Below are 25,879 nucleotides of genomic sequence, written 5' to 3'. Positions count from 1 at the left end.
TGGGACCATGACCTGAGCCCAAGGCAGAGGCTTTAACCCACTGAGCCACCCAGGCACCCCCATAATGCTTTTTTTTAAAACCACCTCTGCCTAACAAAAACTTTTTAATAGTTGAACTATTTGTGTTGGAAAATTCTCAAAGCATAAGAAAACTATGCCACCTCACAACCTTAAAAATAAAATAATAAAATAAAACAAAACAAAATAAAAACACAGTGACTATAAACATTAACTCTGGAGTCAGGATGCCCCAACAAAAATCCAGACTTCTCCATTCACTAGCCCCACTGCCTTCTGCCTCACTTCAGCGCAGGATGGGCATCTTAACCGTGCTTCTTACAAGTTTTGGGGAAAAGTAAATGGATTTATAGGCAAGGACATATTTATAAATAGATGCACACTGCATTCAGTTCATGCTGCTTTGTTACATTGATATGTCAGGCTATTACTGTAAGTTGTTCCTTTCAGGTTCCAGTACCCGGGGTACCAGGTGAGCTTTTGTCCGCAGATCTCAGATTTCCTCCTCCGAGTTTAAAGGTTCGGGAGGCCTCTAGTTAGCATATGCAAAACGTCGGGGCGGGGCCTCGGAACTCGGTTTGTGGCAGGCTCCCGCCCCCGCCCCTACAGTCAGCGCTAAGCTTCACCCGGTGGGTCGGCCGGGGGCTTGTTCTCTGGGGATGTGAGCGATCTGGCGACCAGACAGCCCCTCCTCTAGGTAAGACTAGATGCGGGAAGCGAATCTCTGGCAGAAACACCATCACCTCTGGGCCGCGGCACTCCTCCGTCTTCCAGTTTCCGCGGCGCGGGCGGGACGAGTACCTGCGCGGCAGCGGACAGGTTGGGACCGGCCTGGATTCCATCGCGCGCCCTGAGCGACGTCGCGCTGAGGCTCCTGTGCTCTCCTGCCTGCCCGATGCTGAGGCTCCCCAACTAGGTCTGCGAGAATCTCACTTTCAGCCATCTGCCAAGCCAATTAAATGAGACCACGACCCCGGGAAAGGGTCAGCATCCCCCACCGTTATACCCACGTGCACCGCTTCTAACTGAAAGGAAACTTGAGCGCAGAATTCTAGATCCCAACCCAAGAACGGAGAAAAAGGCCCCAGTGAGAAAAATGGGACTTGGAAATGAAGGGAAATAGGACTCTATTTAGAGACTCCGTTAACTGAGATTAAAGGGAAACACAACCATATCTTACAATAATATTCCTGGGAAGGATACCTAATGATTTGTCAAGTCAGGATTGCCGCTATAAATGTGCAATAGATGTGAGGATTTGGGTTACTTAAAGTTTGAAAAGAAAATGTTCTCTACAAATACTCCTACAGAACTGTCTTTGCTGCTATCAAGACTGGAATACATTTGTATCTCCTAAGGCAAAGTGTGTTTTCATTAAGGTACATATTTTATTAATTTTTTTTTATTTTTTAAAGATTTTATTTATTTTTTTTTATTTGACAGAGATCACCATTAGGCAGAGACAGGCAGAGAGAGAGGAAGGGAAGTAGGCTCCTTGCTGCCCGATATAGGGCTCTATCCGAGGACCCTGGGATCACGACCTGAGCCGAAGGCAGAGGCTTTAACCCACTGAGCCACCCAGGTGCCCCAAGGTACATATTTTAAATAGAACCAAACATAACTAACTTCCGAATATGTTTTTCTTCACACTGCCTTGGAAGTAGCTGAAATGAACAAAAATACTAGGTTTTCTCAGTCATTGTTGTTCAGAGATTATCAATGGTTTCTAAAAGTTGGATAATTCAAGGATAAATATTTAAATGAATTTAGGTGAAGTTATTTACTGTGTCTGTTTTCTGAGATTACACTCTCTGATCTATGAGTGCCCAGCTGTGTTCATTCTGGTTGAATTTGCTACGTGTGCTTACAGGAAGCAGATGGGAAGGAAGCTTTATTGAGCAACTGCTATGTGCCTAGAACGAGACTGAGCAGTTCCTGAACAACCTCGTGAGGTGGGTATGGTTGTACACATTTGTTTCTTTTTTAATATTTGAGAGAGAGAGAAAGAGAGTGCACAAGTGGGCGGAGTGGCAGACCAAGGGAAAGGGAGAAGCAGGATCCCTACTGAGCCGGGAGTCTGATGTGGGGCTCATCCCAGGACCCTGGGATCATGAGCCAAAGAGGCAAATGCTTAATCAACTGAGCCACTCAGGCATCTGGTTATCCACATTTTAAGAACAAGCTTGAGGAGGTTAAGTACTTGGCACAAACAGGGGTGAGGTGAGGAGGAATTGGAGCTTTGGACTCCAAAGTCATGTTTTTTCCACTAAACCGTGGCCACCACAAACCCAAACCTGAAAAGAGAGTGGGGGATAAAGCCTAAAGCCGGGAAGGTCTGCAATAAGATGTCAGAGTTTTAAATAGTCCATTCCGTTATTAACAACTATTAGCAAATCATTTAGAATAAAGGAATAAATTGGAAGTTATTTGGATAAGCTAGAGACATGATGAATGGTAACAAGTATGAAAAGATAATTTTGGGGGGCGCCTTGGTGGCTCAGATGGTTAAGCATCCAGCTGTTGATTTCGGCTCAGGTCATGACCTCAGGGACATGAGATCAAGCCCCACATCACGCTTTAAGGGGGATGATCTTCTTCAGGATTCTCTTTCTCTCCCTCTACCCCTCTCACCCCTCTCTCTTAAATAAATAATCTTTAAAAAAAATAATTTTTGGAAAAGGATGAGGTGATGAAGGATGAAGCCTGGAAGGGGATGATGACTTCATCAGCAAATGTTTCACACGAGCCAAAAAGAATAATGCCATAGATGACAAAATGGAATCCGAAGCATGTGTTCGAAAGATCACTTGCATCTGCTCTTACAGTGGTCTTGACCAGAAGCAGAACTCTTCTGGCCTGCATGTTGAGTATGCAGTTCACACCTCATTCATGCTCTTTGAAGTTGTGTGGAGAGCTTCATTTCCGCAAACTTCCCTAGTGTTTGCTTTTGTCTTTTATTTTTTTTCTTGGAGGCTGGATGGAGGGGGGGGTTACAGAAAACCTTATGAGTGGATGGTAGGTGATAGTTCTACTTCCTGGTTTCCTGAGATTCTAAGTACTTAATAGAAAATTCGAGAAAAACTAGATTATTTTAGTTCTAGCATTCAGGAAAAGGTGTTTTTGATATGTTTACCTCTCTGTTGTTTCACAAAGATCTGTTTCTCTGTTTGGGTTTTTTCCTTCTAATGAGATTCCAAAAAGAGGGTGGCTGCGGAAGAGTTGGGTTCCTGTGTCGCAAGCCCTCAGAAGGGGGTGGGCTCTGGTGTATAAAGCCATTGCTCTTGACAGCTCAGTTCTAAAGGACTCCAGACTCCCAGGAGAGGGTGGGGCAATGGGACAGGGACTCCCAGCAGGGAACATCAGGAAGGAGCAGGAGTTGGATCTGAAGGCAGGAAACTGGACTCGGTTTTAGAAAGAAATAAGCTCAGGACACAAAAGAAACAGGTAACTCTGATTTCTCTTTGTATTACTTCGAAGGATGTTCTGTGTGACCAGGCTTCCAAAGCTTGTGGGTCTGTCCTAGCTCTGATTTGTGGGCACGGTTTCTGTTCTAAATTTTCTAGGGAAGACCCAGTTAGAAAGATGCTGTTCTGTTTTCAGACTGTCCCATGTAGAATTTGAAAAACCTCAGTGCTTACAACAATAAGAGAAGTCCAAGGCCGCAGAGGGTCCCACAGAATGAAATGTTTTTAAGGGGTAGGGGATGGGGAGAAGGAGTAGATTTTTTTTCTTTTTTTTTTTTTTTTACTTAAGGCATAATCTACATACAATATAAAGTATGGATTTTAAGTTTGAGTGTTTGCAGTTATATACACCCATGTATCCATATCTCATCAAGATATAGGATATTTCATCACTCCAAAAGTTCCCTTGTGCTCTACTGCAGTCAGTTCCTCCCCTGTCTCCCACCCTGGGCTACCTACTACTGATCCAGTTTCTACATTGTAGATTAGTTCTGCTGGTTTTAGGACTATATACATTAATGGAATCACAGTTTTGTGTCTGGATTCTTTGACAGAGCATAACTTTATAAACATTCATGCAAGTTGTGCAGTAGTTCAATGCTTCTTGTTGCTGATTAAAGCAGTATTTGTTGCTTATATATATAATATTGTCCATTCACTTTCAATAGACATTTCAGCTTCTTCCTGTTTTTTCACTATTGTGAGTATATGAATTTTCTTGTATAGAGTGTCAAATGGTTTCCCAAAGAGTTGGTATCATTTTACTTTCCCACAAGCAATGTGTATGAATTCTAAATCTTTGTTAACATTCGGTTTGCTAGTCTGTTTGTGCTTAGGTGTTCTAGTGGTTATAAAATGGAAAACCTGTGGTTTTCCTTTCCATTTTCCTAATGGTATCTGTGAAGTAGCAGATACGGTTTTCTGATGAAATCCAGTTTATCGATTTATTTTAAGTCGAGTCTTTCTTACCATTTCGGTGACACATTTTGCAATCCCTGTGTCATAATCATCTGTTTTCCTTAGAGGTTACTCTGTGGTTCCTGGAATAGATGATGTCAAATTAGTTTTGGCGTATGGAGTGAAGTAGAGATCAGTGAAATGCATTTTAAGGTAGACGAAGGCTAAGATACTGGAAATTGGTGAAAACACCCTCCCATCCAGGATTTTGCAACAGAGGAATGGTAATTTAGCAACTCCCTGCAATCACTTCCCTATGCTTGTCTCCCACATTGGCTGGCTTGACTTATGCAGACAGTCCCTCCCTTTATTTGGATGTTTTCACTCAAAGTCCTATTCTCTTCTCCATTAATAGCAAGTAGATTGAAAGGCATAATTAGTGTTATACTCTACTGTCAGTGACAGGCATATATTTCAGTTCTCAGTAGTCAGATTTTGGGTTTGCTTCTGTCTGGTGAGGGGCTTGGCTCCAGCGGCATTGAAAAACCTGAACGATGAGTTTTTGGAAAATGGGACCAATACTGGCCCTCACTCTGTTTCTAAAACAGCTTTGGAGCTTGGGGAGTGAAACCCTTTGCAGATGTCATCTCTCTTGACCTGATGTCCCAAGTCCTTTGGCATTTAGAGGTGGTGAGATTCATGGTTATTTTAAAATGCCAACCTGAGGCTGTGTTATTGGAAATTGATGTTTTGACTGCAGTAAAGGTTCTGGAGAATAGTCTGAAAATTAGGGTAGCCCATTCTCAGAGGCTAGTTGCCTTGTCAAGCACCCTTTCTAAGACGACTGAAATGTTTAGTAGGGAGAATCGGACAGGAATTGAGTGGAGACTGGGGATTCTAGATAGTTTTCTCCAAACGTATTAGCACCTCAGTTAATCTTGGCAGCATCTTCTAAACAAACATAGGAGAGGATTTGAGGAAATGGCTCCTTTCTGCTGACCTAGTCTCTGATATACCAGGGTTGTGGGAAACCTTTGGAAAAACCACATTTGGGAAACATCTTTGCTTTGATAGGTCATCTTGTTCCCCGGCATCAGGGAGGCCACAGCTCTGAAGTCTCCAGCAGTGGGAGGAGAATTCCATTTTCTCAGAGTGGGCTGAGGAATGTGGTCACCCTAAAGTCCCCCTAACTTGGGAGGTCCACCCAGGCCTCAAGGAGACCGGAGGCCCACTAGTGTATGCCAGTTTCTATAGTTCTTGCTTTTTAATAGTTGTCTATTGTATGTTACTGGAAATACACTCCTAGAAATATTTGTGGCCACAAAGTTTTCCTATACCTACACAGTAGTACACATGGATAGCCTATTGTTTAGGAAATTGGACACTTTCCATGCTTCCCACTTAGATAAGGTCTACATCGGCACAGGCCCAATACAGTTCTCCAGGGCATAGATGAAAAACACATGAAAATTTTGAAATGGACAAATATGGAAAAGGTTTAGTTCACACAATGAGTCTATAAGTTAGTTAAGGAAATACAGCCAAGTGACTGGTTGTAGACTTAAGCAATGTGAGTTCTAGGTTTACCTTACAACTCAATCCAAATGGGGATCCTGGCAATGATAAACAAAAGGTTTTCTTTTCTCCATACCATAGGGTTATAATGACCAGTGAACTTCTTTTGTGGTCAATATAAGTAAGTTGGGAATTTCGAGGACACTATTATAAGTCAAATAATATTTATGATTATGATTATGATTATTAAAGCTATGCACATTCATACAGAAAAGATATTGGCCTGAAGCCAGTTGGAAAGATGTAAAGACATGGTTAAAAGAATAAAAACAAGGGGAAAAGTCAATAATATGATAATGATTGGTATGAAAGCACAGATAAAAACTTGAACTCTGATAGCAAGAGATTGGAAACACACATAAGAGGATGAATTAAAAGAAATTGTTCTAAGAAAGATAAGAATAAAAATAATGAGAAGCTACCCAGCACAACTTGATCATAGCTGAAACATAAGTAATCCTTACATTTTTTTAGGAGATGGGAAAGGTCTATGAGCACCATAAAACAAAGTTGGTCTCGCTACACTCACCAGGGAACTGTGATTCTGAAGAAGGCTACAGCATCCTATGGTCTCTGAAGAAAGGGAAGTGGCAGCAGAAGTAGGTGGCCTTCCAGAAATAGACCCCAAGTAGAGACTGAGAGAAGAGACCAGACTCTTTCTGGAGGGTCCTTGGTGAATTTTAATGGAAAAATCATCATTATTTTCTTACCAGCAAAAAGAATGAGGAACAAATCATCTCCAAGGTAATTTAGATGGATCACTTCCCAGTGCAAAGGTGTTTCGAGGTCTCCCAAGCTCATAGAAGGTCACATGTGCTGGCTGGCAACCCCAACAGTGCATGTGGCCCATTTACCACTGGGGCCCACGTGATGTGTTACACGTGTGCAGATGGTGCAACTGGGTCAGAAGTAGGTGCTCTCTAGTCCACTGGGCAGGCAGAGCAAAGAGACTGCACCCCGCCCGGGGCCACCAGAGGCTAATGCCCAGCGTTTACCTCCTCCATCTGCTGTTGCTAGACCTCTGAAGAGCTCTCCCACATGGCCCAGCTGCCCCAGGTAAGCTCTGGGGGAGATACAGCTGCTGCACCATGTCTCCTCCTGAAGGAGCAGCTGATTCTCTCAGTCTTTCATGTTATTTCTGGCATTTTCACTATAGATTTCAAATCAGGATAGTCCAATAAGCTGACTTTTGTTTAAAGAATATACTTTTATTGTATTTTCTTTCAACCAACCGCCCATATGATGTTCTTGCGCTTTTGAAAAGTGGTAATGGAGCGTATGAGTCATATATGAGAATTATTACTACAGGAGCAACTTTTAAAAGGATTATCTTATCTGGAAAACAGTCAAAGTGAGAAAATCAATCTGATTCCTGTCCTTGAATAAGAATCAATGAAATGAGGGAAGGTTTAGAGTATTCTCTAGGAGGAGGATAAAAATTACAAGGTCAAAAATAATGATAAATGGAAAAGTAGCAAAAGTACAGTTTTTTTCCAGGATGCTGCTTTGCTGTGAAGGCTGAGACCCTCCCAAAGAGAACAGGTGTTCTATGATGACCTTAACAGGGATGTTTCTGAGAGACATGAATAAATATTTAGTCCTATATTTTCCTCTGCAACTTCTTTTTTTTTCCTTTTCTTCTTTTCTGAGAGAGATAGAGAGCTTGGGTGAGCATGGGGGAGGAGCAAAGGGAAAAGGAGAGAAAGAATCTTAAGCAGGCTCCCCACCCAGTGCAGAGCTGGACACGGCGCTCAGTCTGCCTTCTGCTCACGTCATGATCCCAGGATCCTGGGATCAAGCCCCGAATTGGGCTTCCTACTCAGCCGGAAGCCTGCTTCTCCTTCTCCCACTCCCCCTGCTTCCGTTCCTTCTCTCACTGTGTCTCTCTCTGTCAAAAAAATAAAATCTTAAAAATATATATATATATTATATCACATAATTATATTTATTTAATAAAACCGAATTTAATAATATAATTATTTATACAATAAATATCTTATACAATTATATAAAACACATAATTATAGATCAATATATGTAATGTATATAATTAGGATTGTTCTAAGGGCTAGAGACAATAATTATGTATAGCAACGAATACAATATTTGGGGTCAAGCAGGAGCCAAGCAGACAATAGCTGATAGATTGCTGTCATTTTACCTGTGTGGCTTGCAGCCTCTTACATACGTAAGAGAAGAATCACTGCCTTCAGATGGTGGGTGAAAGGCGATGCTGGGCTGGAGAATTTCAGATACCTGTGTGCTGTATGGTATTTATTCACAATGAGACACAGACACTCCAGGGCCCCTACTGAAAAAGGCTTTCAGCTGCCTGGGAAGGAATGGGTCACAAATAGGGAGTGATTTGTGCACATGAAAGGGTTCGTGGGTTGGGCAGACAGAGTGTGAGAGGCATGTCCAAAACATCAGAGTCACCGGAGAATGTTTCCAGCTGTCCTGGACTCTTCAGGGCCTGGAATGCCAGGGTCTCATGTCTATGTGTAGTTTTGCAAAAACTTCCTGGACAATTTCCATCCACTTCCCCCTCCACCTTGTTAAACTCTAAGGCTGTGGCATGCAGCCAGTTTGCCCCAGGGCATGGGAAGGGGACAAGTGGTCCTTGGGCCTCCTGTGTCAGAATCATTCTGTATAAATGCAGATTCCCTGGCCTCCTGAGCCACACGTGAGGGACGGAGTCCAGGGGTCCCTATTTATCCAGTTCCCAGGCGATGTGATGGGCGAGTCAAGTTCACAAGGTCTTTGTTAAGTAGGCAGAGTAGGAAAGGATTCTGGAATGAGGCCCGTGCTAGACAAAGAGATCCTGGGCTGGGGGAAGGAGAAAGAACAGCCAGATACTCGCCTCTGAGAAGTCTCCCAGCAGGCAGTGACCAGGCTGGAGCCCTGCAAGCTGAAGGCAAGACTTGGCCTCGGAAAGGGTCTGGTCACTCCTGCTGCTCTGCCCAGTCCTCCCCGGGCTAAAGGATTCCTGCTAATGTTTGGTTAGATGCTTTATCTTATTTCCTCTGGCAGAAAATCTAGCTTTGGAGCCTGTGTTTTTTTCTGTGGGAAGGAGGCTGGCAAAGGAGCAAGGAAAGGAAGCCCAGCATCCTAGGATGCAGGTGTGAGCCCCCCAGATCTTTCTCAGTTTTCAACTACGGTCAGAGATCTTCCCTTGTTTTTGCCTTGTTAAGCTAGAATCACTATGGATCCTCCAACATGATGAGAGAAAAGGGAAGAGAGAAGCCATGTGTTTGTCACTCTGTGCCCTATATGGTGCCTCCAGATATCAGTCAGGATGCTTGATGCTCACAGAAAGTGCACACATATTTAGCATCATTACCCCATTTTATTTTTTTAATTAATTTATTTATTTTCAGCATAAAAATATTCATTATTTTTTCACCACACCCAGTGCTCCATGCAATCCGTGCCCTCTATAATACCCACCACCTGGTACCCCAACCTCCCACCCCCCCGCCACTTCAAACCCCTCAGATTGTTTTTCAGAGTCCATAGTCTCTCATGATTCACCTCCCCTTCCAATTTCCCCCAACTCCCTCTCCTCTCTAACTCCCCATGTCCTCCATGCTTTTTGTTATGCTCCACAAATAAGTGAAACCATATGATAATTGACTCTGTCTGCTTGACTTATTTCACTCAGCATAATCTCTTCGAGTCCCGTCCATGTTGCTACAAAAGTTGGGTATTCATCCTTTCTGATGGAGGCATAATACTCCATAGTGTATAAGGACCACATTTTCCTTATCCATTCGTCCATTGAAGGGTATCTTGGTTCTTTCCATAGTTTGGCGACCGTGACCATTGCTGCTATAAACATTGGGGTACAGATGGCCCTTCTTTTCATGACATCTGTATCTTTGCGGTAAATACCCAGGAGTACAATTGTAGGGTCATAGGGAAGTTCTATTTTTAATTTCTTGAGGAATCTTCACACTGTTCTCCAAAGTGGCTGCACCAACTTGCATTCCCACCGACAGTATAAGAGGGTTCCCCTTTCTCTACATCCCCTCCAACACATGTTTCCTGTCTTGTTAATTTTGGCCATTCTAATTGGTGTAAGGTGATATCTCAATGTGGTTTTAATTTGAATCTCCCTGAGGGCTAGTGATGATGAACATTTTTTCATGTGTCTGAGAGCCATTTGTATGTCTTCATTGGAGAAGTGTCTGTTCATATCTTCTGCCCATTTTTTGATATGATTGCCTCTTTTGTGTGTGTTGAGTTTGAGGAGTTCTTTATAGATCCTGGATATCAACCTTTTGTCTGTACTGTCATTTGCAAATATCTTCTCCCATTCCGTGGGTTGCCTCTTTGTTTTCTTGACTGTTTCATTTGCTGTGCAGAAGCTTTTGATTTTGATGAAGTCCCAAAAGTTTATTTTCGCTTTTGTTTCCTTTGCCTTTGGAGACATATCTTGAAAGAAGTTGCTGTGGCTGATATCGAAGAGGTTACTGCCTATGTTCTCCTCTAGGATTCTGATGGATTTGTGTCTCACATTGAGGTCTTTTATCCATTTTGAGTTTATCTTTGTGTACAGTGTAAGAGAATGGTCGAGTTTCATTCTTCTACATATAGCTGTCCAGTTTTCCCAGCACCATTTATTGAAGAGACTGTCTTTTTTCCACTGTATATTTTTTCCTGTTTTGTCGAAGATTAATTGACCATACAGTTGAGGGTCCATATCTGGGCTCTCTACTCTGTTCCACTGGTCTATGTGTCTGTTTGTATGCCAGTACCATGCTGTCTTGGTGATCACAGCTTTGTAATAAAGCTTGAAATCAGGTAACGTGATGCCCCCAGTTTTATCTTTGTTTTTCAACATTTCTTTAGTGATTCGGGGTCTCTTCTGATTCCATACAAATTTTTGGATTATTTGCTCCAGCTCTTTGAAGAATACCAGTGGAATTTTGATATAAATGACATTAAAAGTATAGATGACTGTAGGCAGTATAGACATTTTAACAATGTTTATTCTTCCGATCCAAGAGCAGGGAATGGTCTTCCATCTTTTTGTGTCTTCTTCAATTTCTTTCATGAGTGTTCTGTAGTCCCTCAAGTACAGATCCTTTACCTCTTTGGTTAAGTTTATTCCCAGGTATCTTATGGTTCTTGGTGCTATAGTAAATGGAATCGATTCTCTAATTTCCCTTTCTGTATTTTAGATGCACAACTGAACTTGAGACACTTGTAGAATTAAGGACCTCCTTGGCCTTCACCTGATGCAGGTAGAAGTACACTCTGGAAATGCAGACAAAGCTCTACTAGTGTTGGACACTCTTATAGGCACTAAACATAGAGCCATGAACCATCCGAACAAAAAGTCCTGCCCTTCTGCTTACACTCTCATGGGACATAGACCGTCTTTTTCTGTGTGACCTTTCCAGCCAAATGCCATTGGGTAGGAGTATTAGGATAGTAAAGAGATGAAGGGATAGATAATCCAAGGCACTCCTAACACCCCAGGGAACCATAGGAGCAGACTTAGTTCTCTGAGATGTATGGAGAAGATGATGACTTTGAAGTAGCAGACAATCCACAGTCAGCATAGATGGAAAGAATGTTCTAAATGTAGAGTCAGTAGATGTTACCCTATTAAGACCACGTTTTGAAAGATAGCCAAGCCTCAGTAGTTGCCTTCCCATGACAGACTTTTCTACAAGAACTGACTCACAAAGAAAGAAGGCCCCAGTAGTTTGCCAGTGTTTCTAGCAACAACCCAGGAAGAGATAAATCCCAGATATTGAAGGCTGAGGACAGTCAAACCCAGTATGCTTCTAGCAAAATTTTCACATTGTCAGCATTACTCACAGTTATAATCTCATCCAAATTCCAATTTCCATTGTCTCTGCACTGTTTCTATCAAGGGTCTTGTTGACATAAACAGAGACAGCGTTCCCCTCATTTAACTTAAGAGGACTATGCCACTGTCTGGGGTCAACTTGTGAAAAGATAGGGTGGTCCAGAAGGTCCTCCACACCTCTCTAGCCCCTAACAAATTCCTCTTCTTGGATACCTGGAATTGCATCCAGGGACTTGCTCTTCTGGAGTGAGCATCACTTTTTCTCTCTCTCGGGTCTGCTTTCAAGCTACTGTTGGTCCTGGAAGCTCAATGAGAGATCCTTTCCTTGCAGTGAGGAAAGAAAGTGTTTTCATGAACACCCTCATCCTAAAGATTCCTCACTGCAGGGAAAGGTGGTCATTAGGTTGCTGCCAGCAGCCCAGGAAGAAGGGCCACCAGAATGACGCAGAGTGGAGCACAGGAGAGGACCCAGAGAGAATTCCTAGAGATCTGGATTCAAATCTTGACCATGTGGTTTGAAGCCAGTTGTAGGATACCTTGGACCTCTTACATGCTCAACTGGGAACTTGGGAGAATGCTATCTATTTTATAGTTATTATTAGGACTTAATTAGATAATATGCACAAAAGCATTCTACAGTAAGTTTGTTTCCCCATCCAAGGCCACCAAAAATGTGGAGGCTTTGTGAAAAAAAGCTGGATCCCAAATATGAAGGAGTGAGAGGGAATTTTTCTGTTTCAGATTCTCCTTTGGATTTTCTGTCTGGAGTTTGAATTTCAAGCAATTTTATTTGTGGCTTAGAAAAAAAGAGCATGAACTATTAATTAGCTCCCTGCCCTACTGAGTGGTGTGAAACTGCAGACAGAGAGAAGAAATGGGCCCAGCGGTAATGAAAAGGAGAAGAGCAGTCTACGAAGTGATGCCTTGCCTTCCCAAAGTAGACTTAGCATCAGTCTGGAATGGGGAGAGATGGGGGAAAATGGCCAGTCAGATATTTATCTGGCTTAATTTTTTTATTTATTTATTTTTTTAATTTTATTTATTTATTTGTCAGAGAGAGAACGAGCGAGAGTGAGCATAGGCAGACAGAGTGGAAGGCAGAGTCAGAGGGAGAAGCAGGCTCCCTGCAGAGCAAGGAGCCCGATGTGGGACTCGATCCCAAGACGCTGGGACCATGACCTGAGCCGAAGGCAGCTGCTTAACCAACTGAGCCACCCAGGCGTCCCTGGCTTAATTTTTTTAACTGAAGAATTACAGATTATCAGATTGAAGACACCTAACAAAAGTATCTTGAACATATGTTATGTGTCAAGCACCATACAGTGCAAGGGACAGTCTAATGGGGAGATAAATGTATAAATAAATACATGCCATTCAGTGTGTGGAAGATGTCAGGGTCATAGTACAAAATAGAGTGAGCAGATTAGTAGTAACTTGAGCCACTAAATCTGCGGTAAAATTGGATTTGACCTCCTAGAGGTACTTGACTTACCACATGGACACCAATAACTCACCAGCCAATGTTTTACTTACTTTCAAGTATTAATTAACCCAAGTTTATCATTTATTAGTAAGTACTCCTTACCACGTTCATGATGAAGAACACTTAAGGAGGTGTAACTGTCCCAGCAATAATGAGTAAGAAGCCCATTGACAGAGGATGGTTTGACTGGAGCCCTAAGGAGTATTTGAGAACACATTCATCACTTGCCTTTCCATTTCAACTGCAGAGAGATGAAACTTTATCCTTTCACAAAACATTTAGAGATCAGTTTTGCGTTATATCCAGGATGCTAAAAGTAATTAAACATCAGCTAATTTTGACTTTGTTCCCATTTGATCAGCCATGGATTGTTTCAGAACTTCACCAAGTCATTCCTGGATTTATCCCACGGTGATCCTGTGCTTATTTGGATTTTTCTCCATGATGAGACCCTCAGAACCCTTCCTTATACCATATTTATCTGGACCAGATAAAAACCTGACCAGTTCAGAGGTAAGTTAATATACATACAGACATATCTTTTTTTTTTAAGATTTTATTTATTTATTTGACAGAGAGAGATTGAAGTAGGCAGAGCAGCAGGCAGAAAGAGAGGGGGAGGCAGGCTCCCCACTGAGCAGAGCCCGATTTGGGGCTTGGTCCCAGGACCCTGGAATCATGACCTGAACTGAAAGTAGAGGCTTTAACCCACTGAGCCTCCCAGGCACCCACATACAGACATATCTTAACATGGTTTAATTTTACAGGATTTGAACAGGATGTGGGGTTAGGGCTTCATTCAACTTGAGACATTAACCCATTGACTTCAGTGATCCCATTTTCATGATATTTGCCATTTAATACAATGATTCAAACTACTTTTCCCTCCTCACACTTACAAAAATGGGAAACTATAGCACATTATATGTCTGATAAATATTTTAACTTTTATGGAGTTCTACCATTAGTCTTAACCCATGGTAACTTTCATGGAGGACTTAGTTGATTCTGTTATACTAATCCTAGAGGAAAATCTCTGCCAGGCCTCCAGTCCTCACGACGTTTTGGGCTGCAGAGGTATAAGCAGGATCTGATAAAGAATAATATCAGTTCTTGAGGATAGTTATTCAGTTGTGAGAAACTATCAACCAGTCGGTGAGACATTAACAGCTTTATCTCAGTTTTATCTTCCCCGGAAGGCCAAATTCTCTTACTTCAAAGTTTCACGTCCTTTTTTATAATAAGTGCAACAAGAAAATGCACTCACCCAACTGGAGAATTAGCCTGCGCTGGTTTTATCCCCATCTCCAGCCAGAGCCACAAAAGTCCTGCAGAGTGTGGCTTCACCTGGAAGGCTCCTCGACACTCGTTAATTTGGTGATGAGGTGCTACAGATAGAAAAGCAAGCTTGTTGTGCGGCAATGTAAGATCAGTTTGCCACAGCTGTGTTTCTAATTTTCTCCAGGTAGAAGCCTATCATGATGAAGACGAAACAAAGGACTAACAAATACAGGTCCCAAATCAAACAGTGAACCCGGTGGGGTCTGCTTCTGCAAACACTAGGGACCAGTTAATGTACCCAGGTTCCAAGGTGCCACTCAGTCCCACTAGCCTTCCAATCACTGAACTTTCCCTCATTGTTTCCCTTGTCGTTGACCTTAGGGTCCACAGAGGTTGCTGTGGACAACAGAGGCACAAAACAAAGGCTGGTGTGGTAGAGCTGCCACCATACCCATATCTTGCCCCAAAGATCAGCCCCTTCCGTCCTTCCTTTCTAGGACTGATCACTGAGGTCTGCAGCATTTCCAATGATAGCTGCAAAATACCCACCTTAAGTTGAGGGCAGAATTGAGTAAGCAGAGATTAACCAGTAGAACTGGGAGGGAAAGGCTTTGGGAACCCAGCAAATTTGGCCAGGAGGAAAATCCAGTGCATTACTTGTTCCCACTTTGTAATTGTGCAAGGTTATTTACTCTTTTCTGTCTTCTCATGTGTTCACTAGACTGTAGATATTTATGACACGGTGATGGATCAAATAAACAAAACGATTTTCACTTCTAATTTTGTAGCCACTTTGTCTAATTTTAAAAATCTTTGAACAAGAAGGAATGCTACTTTCGAAGAGCCTGAAAAATTCTAAAGTGGCTGTTGAGCATTTTTTAATTAATTTAACTCAAATGTATATACTATTTAACTTTAGAGTTCAGATTGCACATTAAGCAAATATATTCTTATGTTGGAAGGTGCATACATTCATAAATTGGTTTTGTTTTGGAGAAGGGGGAGGAGCTCTCTCTTCCTAGAAAATCAGTTTTCTCTTGTGCTTTTCCATAATATGAAGAACATTCCATCCAACTGGATATGGAATTTGCTATTAGGCAAGCCACCTGTACCTTAGTAACATACTACCGAAAAGGTATTCCTTTCCCCTCCCGGTGCCTCATGGTCATGTGCTCCGCTTTTCAACCTCACAGATCACAAATGAGATCTTCCCAATCTGGACATACTCTTACCTGGTGCTGCTGCTTCCCGTGTTCATCCTGACCGATTACGTCCGCTACAAGCCAGTCATCATCCTGCAAGGAGTCAGCTTCATCATCACATGGTTGCTGCTCTTGTTCGGCCAGGGAGTGAAGGCCATGCAGGTGGTGGAGTTCTTCTACGGGATGGTCACCGCCACCGAGGTGGCGTACTATGCCTACATTTACAGCGTGGTCAGCCCTGAGCACTACCAGAAAGTGAGCGGCTACTGCAGGAGCATCACGCTGGTGGCCTACACAGCGGCCTCGGTGCTAGCCCAGCTCCTGGTGTCCCTGGCCAGCCTCTCGTACTTTTACCTCAACGTCATATCCTTGGCTTCCGTCTCTGTGGCCTTCGTTTTGTCCCTTTTCCTGCCAATGCCCAAGAAGAGCATGTTTTTCCATGCAAAATCCAGCAAAGAAATACAGAAGCAACCGAACAAAAATGAGGTGTCAGATGCATCTTACAAAATTAACACACCAGGCGGTGAAGAGAAGCCCGCTTCAGAAATATCCACCATTTCAGGGAACCTGGATGGTGGTCCTTTGAGCAGCCCGATGCTGCGAAATGTAGCGTTGAATGTTTTTGTGCAGTGGTTCCAAGATCTGAAGGAGTGCTACTCCTCCAAGCGACTATTTTACTGGTCCCTATGGTGGGCCTTCTCAACAGCAGGTTTTAACCAGGTTTTGAACTATGTTCAAATCCTGTGGGATTACAAGGCACCATCCCAGAGTTCTTTCGTCTACAATGGGGCAGTAGAAGCTATTGCAACCTTTGGAGGTAAGCAGACATTGATTTATCTTCCTTTAATGGCTATTCCCATTAAGTTTATGTCTTCAGTTGCTAAATTCCATGGTGGTAAACTGGTTTTGTTTGGAGGGCGTATTAATATTCTTTTTTAAATAGAAGTCACTGGAAAAAATAAAAAGAGGACCATGACACTTCTATTCAATGTGGTAGAGTTACAGCCAAATAACTCAAGAGCTCAGGATTAAGCAACAAATGATTAAATTCTGGCCAAATTCTTAAGATTCCAATTCACCATCAGGGAAGGGGTTAATAATGCCGCTTCTTCTTCCAGGTTATTTTTATATCCAAAGGAAAATACTCACCTTGTATATAAGTAAGGAGATTTTATTAGTTTAGTAAAATAGATTGAACTATCAATCAAGACTTCCAAATTACAATGGGAAGCGTTTTGTTAACAAAGGACTTGATTTAGCTAGTGCCCATCTTTAGCAATTCTAGGTTCCACACCAAAAATTTCCCAAAGTAGCTTTCTTAAGAAATTTAAGTGGAGAAGTGGAATAAATGTGAGAGTCAAGATTCCAATATCAGAAGGAAATCTGCCTTTGAAGTTTACTCTACAATAAATATTTATATCCTGGTAAGTGGAAACTTTAATTCAACTGAGACTTTAAAGATATTTTCTAGGAAGTAGGAGATTTCCACACCCTCATTTACCAAAAATTTCAGAAACTCATGTGGTGTCTGTTCTCTTATTGTCTCTCTTTTGGGAGGCTTCACCTTAACTCCTATACACCAGGACTGTGCTGGAATTGGTTCACTGAAATTCTTTCTCCTATGCTCCAAATTCTGGGGGAGAGGGAAAAGAATTTTATTTCCTTTGTAGCACTGATTCTTTCCTGGCTCACACATGGAAAAGTTAATCAAATATCAGTTATTTGAAACATAAATACCTTTTGTTTTGATAAGACGTTTTACCTTTCATTTTGATAAAAAAAAAAAAAACTATAAATACTAACTGTCATGACTGCCAATTATTCAATCTCTTAAACTCCATAAGTCAGTACAGAGTTCACTGAAAATCTCAAGTAAATGAGACCAGATCTCAAAGACACCCAGATGGAGACCAGAAGGTTAAGGTGAAGACTCAACCTACCCAGTGCAACACATCCTTAACCCACTGAAAAAATTTACAATAAACAATGAAACAGAAAGGCAAGTATGGACAGGCTAGGTATACTACCAGAGCAGCCCTTTCACTCTTGTCTGTCCTAGCCCCTTGCATGTTGTAGCAAGTGACTGGGTTTGTGTATCACTCCTCCCCGCGCTGCTGTGAACCTTTCTGGCCCTTCTCCAGGGTGCTCTGCAGGGCATGCAGCAGATGCCAATTAAAATTGTGGCAACTACCAGACTGAAAGAAGAGTAGGTAAAGAGAGAAGCTAAAAGAAAACACGGTTGAGAAAAGGATAAATCCACATTTGGGTGGATCACACTGTTTCTGTGAAAACCATGTATTCACCTTGTAGATTTGCCCAGGATGTGGCTTTGTAAAGAGAGCATGTTGACCTATCCCATGCTCAAAGTCAATGTGTTGGAGTTCCCTTAATGTTTCTTTTTCAGGGGCTGTGGCTGCCTTTGCAGTGGGCTATGTGAAAGTCAACTGGGATCTTCTGGGGGAGCTGGCCCTAGCCATCTTCTCCATCATTAGCGCAGGCTCTCTGTTTCTCATGCATTACACGACCGACATCTGGGCATGCTATGCTGGCTATCTGATATTCAAGTCCAGCTATATGTTGCTTATAACCATAGCAGTGTAAGTATTACCAACCATTTCTCTCCACTCCTGAAACCACACCATATTCTCTCTTCACTAGCATTTCTGTAGTTCCTCGCAGAACTTTGGAAGGATTTTAATCAATTGTAGTATTTTAAATGTTGATTGTGTATTGAATGGGACACAGGTAAGCCATGTTTTCACTTAACTATTTGCCCTGTGAATGTTACTAAGATTAGTCATCAAAGAAAAAAAGAGCTCTGTGGGTTCATAACCAAAAGCAATGATTGTGACTTTTATTTCAGACTCTTTGCCCTAACAAGGTGTGGTGCAATCTGATTTTGAATGATTAAGTTTATTGTTAATTTCATTTAGTTGTTTGTGTCATTCCAGGTATGTACTTTTGTGTGAAGCAAAATAGGCTCAGCAAGTTATAAAAAGTTGGATATTGAAAAAAGTAGATGCGATTATAAAAAACTGTATATCCCAGAAATCATAGTTTTAACAATGAAAAATGTTTTGTTCCATACAGAAGTTCAGGGAGAGCTGACTATAGGAAATAGGCTTTGGTATTAACTAAAAGAGATAAGAAATATTTGAATTTCAAATCATATGAAAGAAGTAGAGCCAGAAACTCTGTTAAATTTTGGGATTTAATGTGTCAAAAATGTTTGATAAGGAATTGATGAAACACAAGAATATAAGCAGACTTTGAAAAGATGGAACCAAAGAAAGAGAATAAGCTTATTGACGAGTTTACTTTTTTAATGGAAATATGTCAGTTTAATGAATCAAACTCATGTCTCTTAAGTTTCTCTTTTTATGTGAGAGGACATTGTTAAGGTAGGATTACATTGCTTCTTTTCATTTTAAGAATCTTCAGAACTGGGGCGCCTGGGTGGCTCAGTAGGTTAAAAAGTCTCTGCCTTCAGCTCAGGTCATGATCTCAGGGTCCTTGGGATTGAGCCCCGCACCAGGCTCTCTGCTCAGTAGGGAGCCTGCTTCCCCACCCCCCTCTCTGCCTGCCCCTCTGCCTACTTGTGATCTCTCTCTCTCTCTAATAAATAAATAGATCTTAAAAAAAAAAAAAAAAAAAAAAAGAATCTTCAGAACCAAAAGTCTTTGCCTTTGTTATTTAGAAGAGCTCTAAATAACATACACTGGCCAATCATTCGTGAGTTGTAAGATGTCAAAATCTATATAATTATTAAAAGCAAACTAATTATAGATTCACTCCATTGCACAGCCAGCCAAGATCTGGCTGTCTGAAAGAATAAATACCTCACCTACCCAAATTTGAAACTGTTGATACAATTGACAGTAAAAAGGAATAACTCTCCAAATGATTCCATAGATGGGATATTGCTGGCATTTTCATAAAAATTCACTGTGAAACAGAATCTAAAACCAGATAGTATCGAATATTCTCAGGTTATGAGAACTTAGAATATTTAGTTTTCACTTTTGGAAGCATTAAATTGGATTGGAGTAATTGTGCTGTATTTCCTCAATGGGTATTCTAATTCAGCCTTCAGTTGTATTTTTAAAATTAATTCCCTTTCTTTGCTCTCCCTGTTTGTCTAAACTGGAGGAGATTTAGACAGAGTATTGGTAACAAGACATCACTTTTATCTCCAGTTTCTGTCTTTTAAAGATAAGAGTCCCTTGTGTATTTTGTTTAAAAAGAAACGTAATTCAACATTCAATGACAGATTTCAGATCGCAGTTAATCTGAGTGTGGAACGCTACGCCCTGGTGTTTGGAATGAACACCTTCATGGCACTGGTAATTCAGACCATTATGACAGTGATTGTTGTAGATCAGAAAGGACTCAACCTGCCGATCAGCATTCAGGTAAGCTGCAGTATTACTGTTTTCCTAGTCAGGTAGCTGGGGGAATGCAGAATACCTAGGTAATCCAATATTTAATTTCTTGAATTGCTTAGTTGGGCAACTTTTAAAATAAGCAATTCCTTAATTATCATACCGTAACACAGGTTTTCGGCAATAAGCACAGTCGGTTAGTGTTTGCCTGTGGCTCCTAAGACCTCATCAGGTGCTACTCTGGTCATTGTGTCCCCTGTATGTCTGCTCTCCCTCCCATAATTCCCTTCCAAGGGTTAGGAGATTTGACTCGAAATGGTACATGATTGCAGAGCTCAGTTCCTTTTCCCTACTCTACCGCGGGACTTGAAATTAGCCCAATGTCACATCTTACATTTGGATCTGGGAAAGGGAGGGAAAAGCATGTAAGAAGTAGCCTCATTATATAAAATTTACTCATAGCATTGCACTACCCTGAAGACATAAACACATAGATCAGTGGGATTTAGTGTTTTTTTTTTTCACTTTGGTGGTGTTAAATGGGGTTTGAACCCAAGCAACCTTGGCTCCAGAACCCACATTCTTAGTTACTGCATTTCTTACACTTTTATAGCTGATTCTTCTAAGATAGAAGAAAATTTTGTGCAAATCTAAACGATGCATGTTAAAGTCCTAGGTCTTAGTCATCCCACAATCCAAGCAAATCAGCGCCATGACTGTGTATTATCAATGATATACACAGTCATATTTTATGTGTGTCTAATTAATTCCATTTGTTTTTCTCTAGTTTTTAGTTTATGGGAGTTATTTTGCCGTTATTGCTGCCATTTTTCTAACGAGAAGCACATGCATCATCTACTCAACCAAATGCCAAAAGCAAGCACAGAGCTCTCCAGCAAGTCAGAACCCAGATGAGCTCCACCCAGAGGGACCAAGGAATGTCATTACAGGAACAAAGCTCTGACCTTACGGCAGCCACTGCATCCACTGAACAAGGACCTTCTTGGTCACAAAGTCACTGAGCGCCATAAACTGACACACTTCCAAAGCCTGGATTTCAAGGAACCTTTTCAAAACCACAACAAAATCTTAGTTTTAGACCAGATACTACGTGCCCAGCTGGATGCAGCTGACAAGACCCGTCGCCTCAGTCAAATAGCCGACGTTGGGTACTCCCAACAAGTAGCAAGGATTGGGAAGTTCTGGTTTTGGTTACTCCCTAGGACATATCAATGGCATGGAAACAAACCACGAGAAAACTCCACTCAACCTGCAGTTGATGTTCCCCATTCGTAAGCAGAAATACTAACTGGACTGACCCCTTTGCTTGTTTTAGATATTTTATCTTACCAAAACAGGCAAGAGATGGACATTTTTTTTTAATCACATAGCCATTTGCCTCCTTCTTTCATTAAGTGTATTTCTATATTCCTTGCAGTTCTCTGCGAGAATTTCAAGGTCCCATTTCTAAGGACCTTTCTTCACTCCAATGCCGTGTCGGTGTGATCTCTAAAATAGAAAAACTTAAGTAGAAATTTCCAGAGTTTCTAAAAGTATTTGTAAGTAAGAAACACTGATGAGGGGGAACACCTACTTTTTAAATGGCAGAGATTGTGCTACATAAAATAAGGTGTGCAAAAATATTAAAGAGCCTTTCTAAATTTTTGATGAATTGTGCTGAGAATCACCTGTGCTTGTGTCCTTTGAAACTTCAAAAGAGGACACATGGAATAGTCTGCCATGGAAATAAAGAATGCTGATTCAAGATTTAGGTTTCAAATACACTTTTCTCCAAATTCTAAAATTCGATTATGGACTGAAAATAAAATTCAGCCCCAAAGCCAACACTTACTTAGTAGAGAAAACTAATGACATTCCTACTTCTATCAAAACCAAGGAAAAGATGATCACTATTATTCTCATTTAATTTATTGTACTAGAAGTATAAGCCAAAACAATTACACAAGCAAAAAAAAAATGAGAAGAACTGTAAAAGACAAAGTAAAACTCTCACTATTCCATAAGCAAGTATATACCCGGGAAACTCAGCTAAAAGCTGAGATCGCAGTATATAGAAATCACCTGCCTTCATGATACAACGACCATTTAGAAGATTCATGGGAGTAAAATACCCAATTTATGGTAGAACAAAAATAATACAAAATAATTACATGCAATCTATTTAATAAATGTGTGAAGCATATATGAATATGCCTACAAACACTTCTGTAGATTACAAGGTAACGCCTAAACATATGGAAAAGTGTATCTTCTTCTTGGTTAGGAAGAAAAAAAATATAAAGATATCATGCTTTCCTTTTTTGTTGTTGTTAATATATAATGTGTTATTTGTTTCAGAGGTTCAGGTCTGTGATTCATCAGTTTTATATAATATCCAGAGCTCATTACTTGTCCATCACCCAGTTGGCCCATTCCCTCACCCCTCTCCCCTCCAGCAACCCTCAGTTTGTTTCCAATAATTAAGAGTCTGTTAAGGTTTGTGTCTCTCTCTGGTTTTGTCGTTTTACTTTTCCCTCTCTTCCCCTATGATCATGCTTTCTAAATGAATTTATAAGTTAAATCCTATCCCGGAGGTAAAAAAAAAAAAAAAAATACATTTTTTTTTCCAGAACTAGTGATTCTAAATTGTATTTGGAACATTAACAAAAAAGAACCAAGAAAATACTTCATCAAGCGGGAAAATGAAATTTAATTATTTGCAGAGAATAAAATTCTATTTAAACTCTCATCTGCAGTAACATAGCAACATGAAGAGACAGTCCACTGGAAAAGAGTAAAAAGTTCTGAATCAATTCTTAGTTCCTAATGGGTTAGACTGTGATTAAGATAGCTTCTCATACAAAAGGAAGAAAAAGACTGAATATTTAATAAATTGGAACAATTTTCTTCAAGGAAAACAAAGTTGCACCCAAGAATGCTAGAATAACTCCATCCATATGCAATATATATGTGTTAAAGCACAGATTTAAAAAAGAAGGGCACCTGGGTGGCTCAGTCGTTAAGCATCTGCCTTCAGCTCTGGTCCTGACTCCAGAGTCCCTGGATCGAGTTCCACATGCGGCTCCCTACTCAGGGGGAAGCCTGCTTCTCCCTCTCCCACTTCCCCTGCTTATATTCCCTCTCTCACAGTCTCTCTCTCTCTGTCAAATAAATTTTAAAAATCTTTTTTTTTTAAGAAAGAAAAGAATGAAACTTAAAAAAAAAAAAGAAACCACAAAAATACTAGGTTATTTTATAACCTCAAATCTTTCTAAAGTAGTGTAAAACCTTGAAGTCATATAATAAAGTGAATTGACAGCATAAAACTAAACTTAACGTATGGAAGAAAAGTCACTGCAAACAAACCCAAAAGACAGATGATAATCTGGAGTAAATATTACAATGCTTCAAAGCTGCTTTCCTTAATTTAGAAAGAATGAATATCAACTGATAAGAAAAAGATCAGTTACCTAATAGAAAAATGGGCAAAGCATGTGAACAGGGAATTCAGAGAAGGCAAAACACAAATGGCCCGGACATGTAGATGATATTTAAATTAACTCATGAAGGAAACGTTTATTAAAGTATAATGAGATACCATTTTTCACCTGGCAGACTAGAAAATAATCCAAAAGTATAACAATACACTTGGTTATCTGGGGATGAGTCAACAGGCAGTCTCAAAGATGAGTGGTGGGGGTATAAATTTGCCTCATTGCTGTGAAGGAAAATTCTACACTCTCCCAATTACAAATTCCACCTATAGATTTCTCTGGTAGAAATATATATTACTAATGAACACTGCCTGCCTCGGAAATGACTCGCACAGGTGTTTTTCATTACAGTAGTGTTTCCGAGAACAAAGGATTAGAAGCTATTTAAATGTCATTATATTGAGACAGGGAAAATGTATTATGGTGCATCAATATATTCTCTTGTAATAATATTAACTGGATGAAAAATTAAGGAAGAGACTTACAGTATTTAAATACTGTACAGTATCTAAATACTTACAGTATCTAAATACTTACATACTAAAAAGTATCTAAAATAAATTAAGTGGGAAAAGTCAAGTGCCAAAATAATGAGTATGGTAGTTCACTATTTGTGCAAAAGTAAGGAGAAAAATACCTGTATCAGCTTACATACACACATACAACTTTTCTGGCAGGACAAACAAAACTGCTAACAGTTACCTGCTATGGAGTAATGAGGAATGGGGGAGGGGAGAAAAAGGCATCTTTCCATGGTTTTTGATGCTTGTACCACATAAATTACCATAACTGAAATTGAAATGCTAACTTTTAAAAAGTGTTTAGCCTCTTGGGATATAAATTAGCATCGAAGAATAAGGAGCTGGAGATTTTTATTTTTTACATGTAACCATTCTGATTTTTTTCTTTTCTTTTTTTTTTGTAATATGCAGGAGTAACCTAAATGTACATGTATAATCAAAAGGAACAAACGCAGAAGACAAAAGAGTATCTTAAAAAGAGGTTTTTTTCATTTGGTATCTCATTAAAGGGAAAGGTTTTTTAATATTAAAACATAGATTTGCTTTGTAAGGTGTGGGGTTTCTTGACTGGTTGTAACACCTTATGGAGAAATACCTTAAATGCTTTGTTTTGTACACAGAAGGACTCGTGGAAATGACAAACAGACTTCATAAACAAATAACAGAAGTAAGGGGCTCAAAATGACAAGAGTAAACATTTCTGAGAAGAAAGAGGTTATGATTCTAGCTTGTCTACACTTGCCCTTTGTCTATACTAGGCCCTTGATTTCGGTGAAATGTGTAGATCCAGTTTAAGGAAGGTGTCACGTGAAGGGGCACGTGGGGTGCATTTGACAAATAAGCAGGGTCACCAGGTCTTTCAGGAAGGGGCACGCACGGTAGCGGGTGTTGAAAGGTCCAAGGGAAGTGCCTGCCAACGTCGTGGAAAAATGACAGGAGCGGTGGCCGGCGGCCTGGCCAGGCCTCCCAGCAGCTCTGAGTTTGCGTGGCTGCGGCGCACGCGTACCACTTCCCTTGGCCGAGGGGACAGGTGCACCCTCGTGCCATAGCAGAGCACAGTTGTTTTCCGCATTTTTCTGCATTTTTTACTTATTTAATTTCTTCTAATTTTTTGACCTCCTTCACCTGTTTTCTCCCTCCACCATCGCCACCCCCAACAAATAGCTTCTTCCTTATTACTTATTCCAACATCCAGAAGAGAATCGAGAGCCCCTTCTCATTTATGTGCTTACTGGAAACATGGAGAGTTTTTGCCACGTGGAAAGAGGATGGTCCCTCTACTGGACAGAATTCACTTGCATGCCTGTCCCTAAGAATTATTTCATGTTGCTACCTGCAATGTCCAGATCTGGAAAATAGCTCCCTGGTAACGGAAAGCTAGAATCAGGTAACTGGCAAAATGTGCTTTAGAGTCTAGACAGCGTCCGTCTCATTCTTTCCTGATGCACAGATACTGTCCTATGTATCAAAACACCTCAAATTCAGTTGAAAAGTAAAAAAGCAAGACGAAAGCACAATATTCTGACCTGATCATTGATTGGATGTTCCTTTACTCTTGCAGAGGCAGAAAAACATAACCTGTGGGAGGCCAGGGGACAGGGCCGGGATGGGCAGGGGGAGGGTTCTGGTTGTGTCTACACTGAGTGGGAGGGAGACTGCCCTGGGAGTCTTCTCTGAGTCTGTGGTTCTAGGACTTTGAGCCACTGATCACAAAATTCTGAAGAAATTCTGAATTAAGTTC

The 25,879-nt window shown here is 40.9% G+C and overlaps 1 protein-coding gene across 7 annotated transcripts; it reads left to right on the top strand.

The window, feature by feature from the left end:
• Positions 1 to 610: 610 nt before the first annotated feature.
• On the top strand, positions 611 to 24,688 carry SLC19A3 (solute carrier family 19 member 3). 7 transcript variants are annotated; one of them, XM_059393645.1, is made up of 8 exons: positions 611 to 1,397; positions 1,889 to 1,970; positions 6,429 to 6,698; positions 13,620 to 13,771; positions 15,733 to 16,558; positions 18,146 to 18,338; positions 20,012 to 20,153; positions 20,911 to 24,688. In XM_059393645.1, exons 4-8 carry the CDS (start codon positions 13,622 to 13,624, stop codon positions 21,085 to 21,087), a joined length of 1,488 nt encoding a protein of 495 aa, XP_059249628.1. In that variant the 5' UTR covers positions 611 to 1,397; positions 1,889 to 1,970; positions 6,429 to 6,698; positions 13,620 to 13,621; the 3' UTR covers positions 21,088 to 24,688. The 7 variants fall into 7 exon arrangements, with proteins under 7 accessions (XP_059249628.1, XP_059249624.1, XP_059249627.1 ...); XM_059393644.1 differs by lacking the exon at positions 6,429 to 6,698 and adding an exon at positions 1,462 to 1,610 and having other exon boundaries at positions 614 to 715; XM_059393641.1 differs by lacking the exon at positions 6,429 to 6,698.
• Positions 24,689 to 25,879: the final 1,191 nt, after the last annotated feature.

The sequence above is a fragment of the Mustela nigripes genome, chromosome 3 (assembly GCF_022355385.1).
Source record: "Mustela nigripes isolate SB6536 chromosome 3, MUSNIG.SB6536, whole genome shotgun sequence".
In the NCBI taxonomy this organism is placed as follows: Eukaryota; Metazoa; Chordata; class Mammalia; order Carnivora; family Mustelidae; genus Mustela; species Mustela nigripes.
The sequence above is the reverse complement of the archived record's forward strand: the minus strand, read 5'-3'. Positions and strand labels throughout refer to the sequence as shown.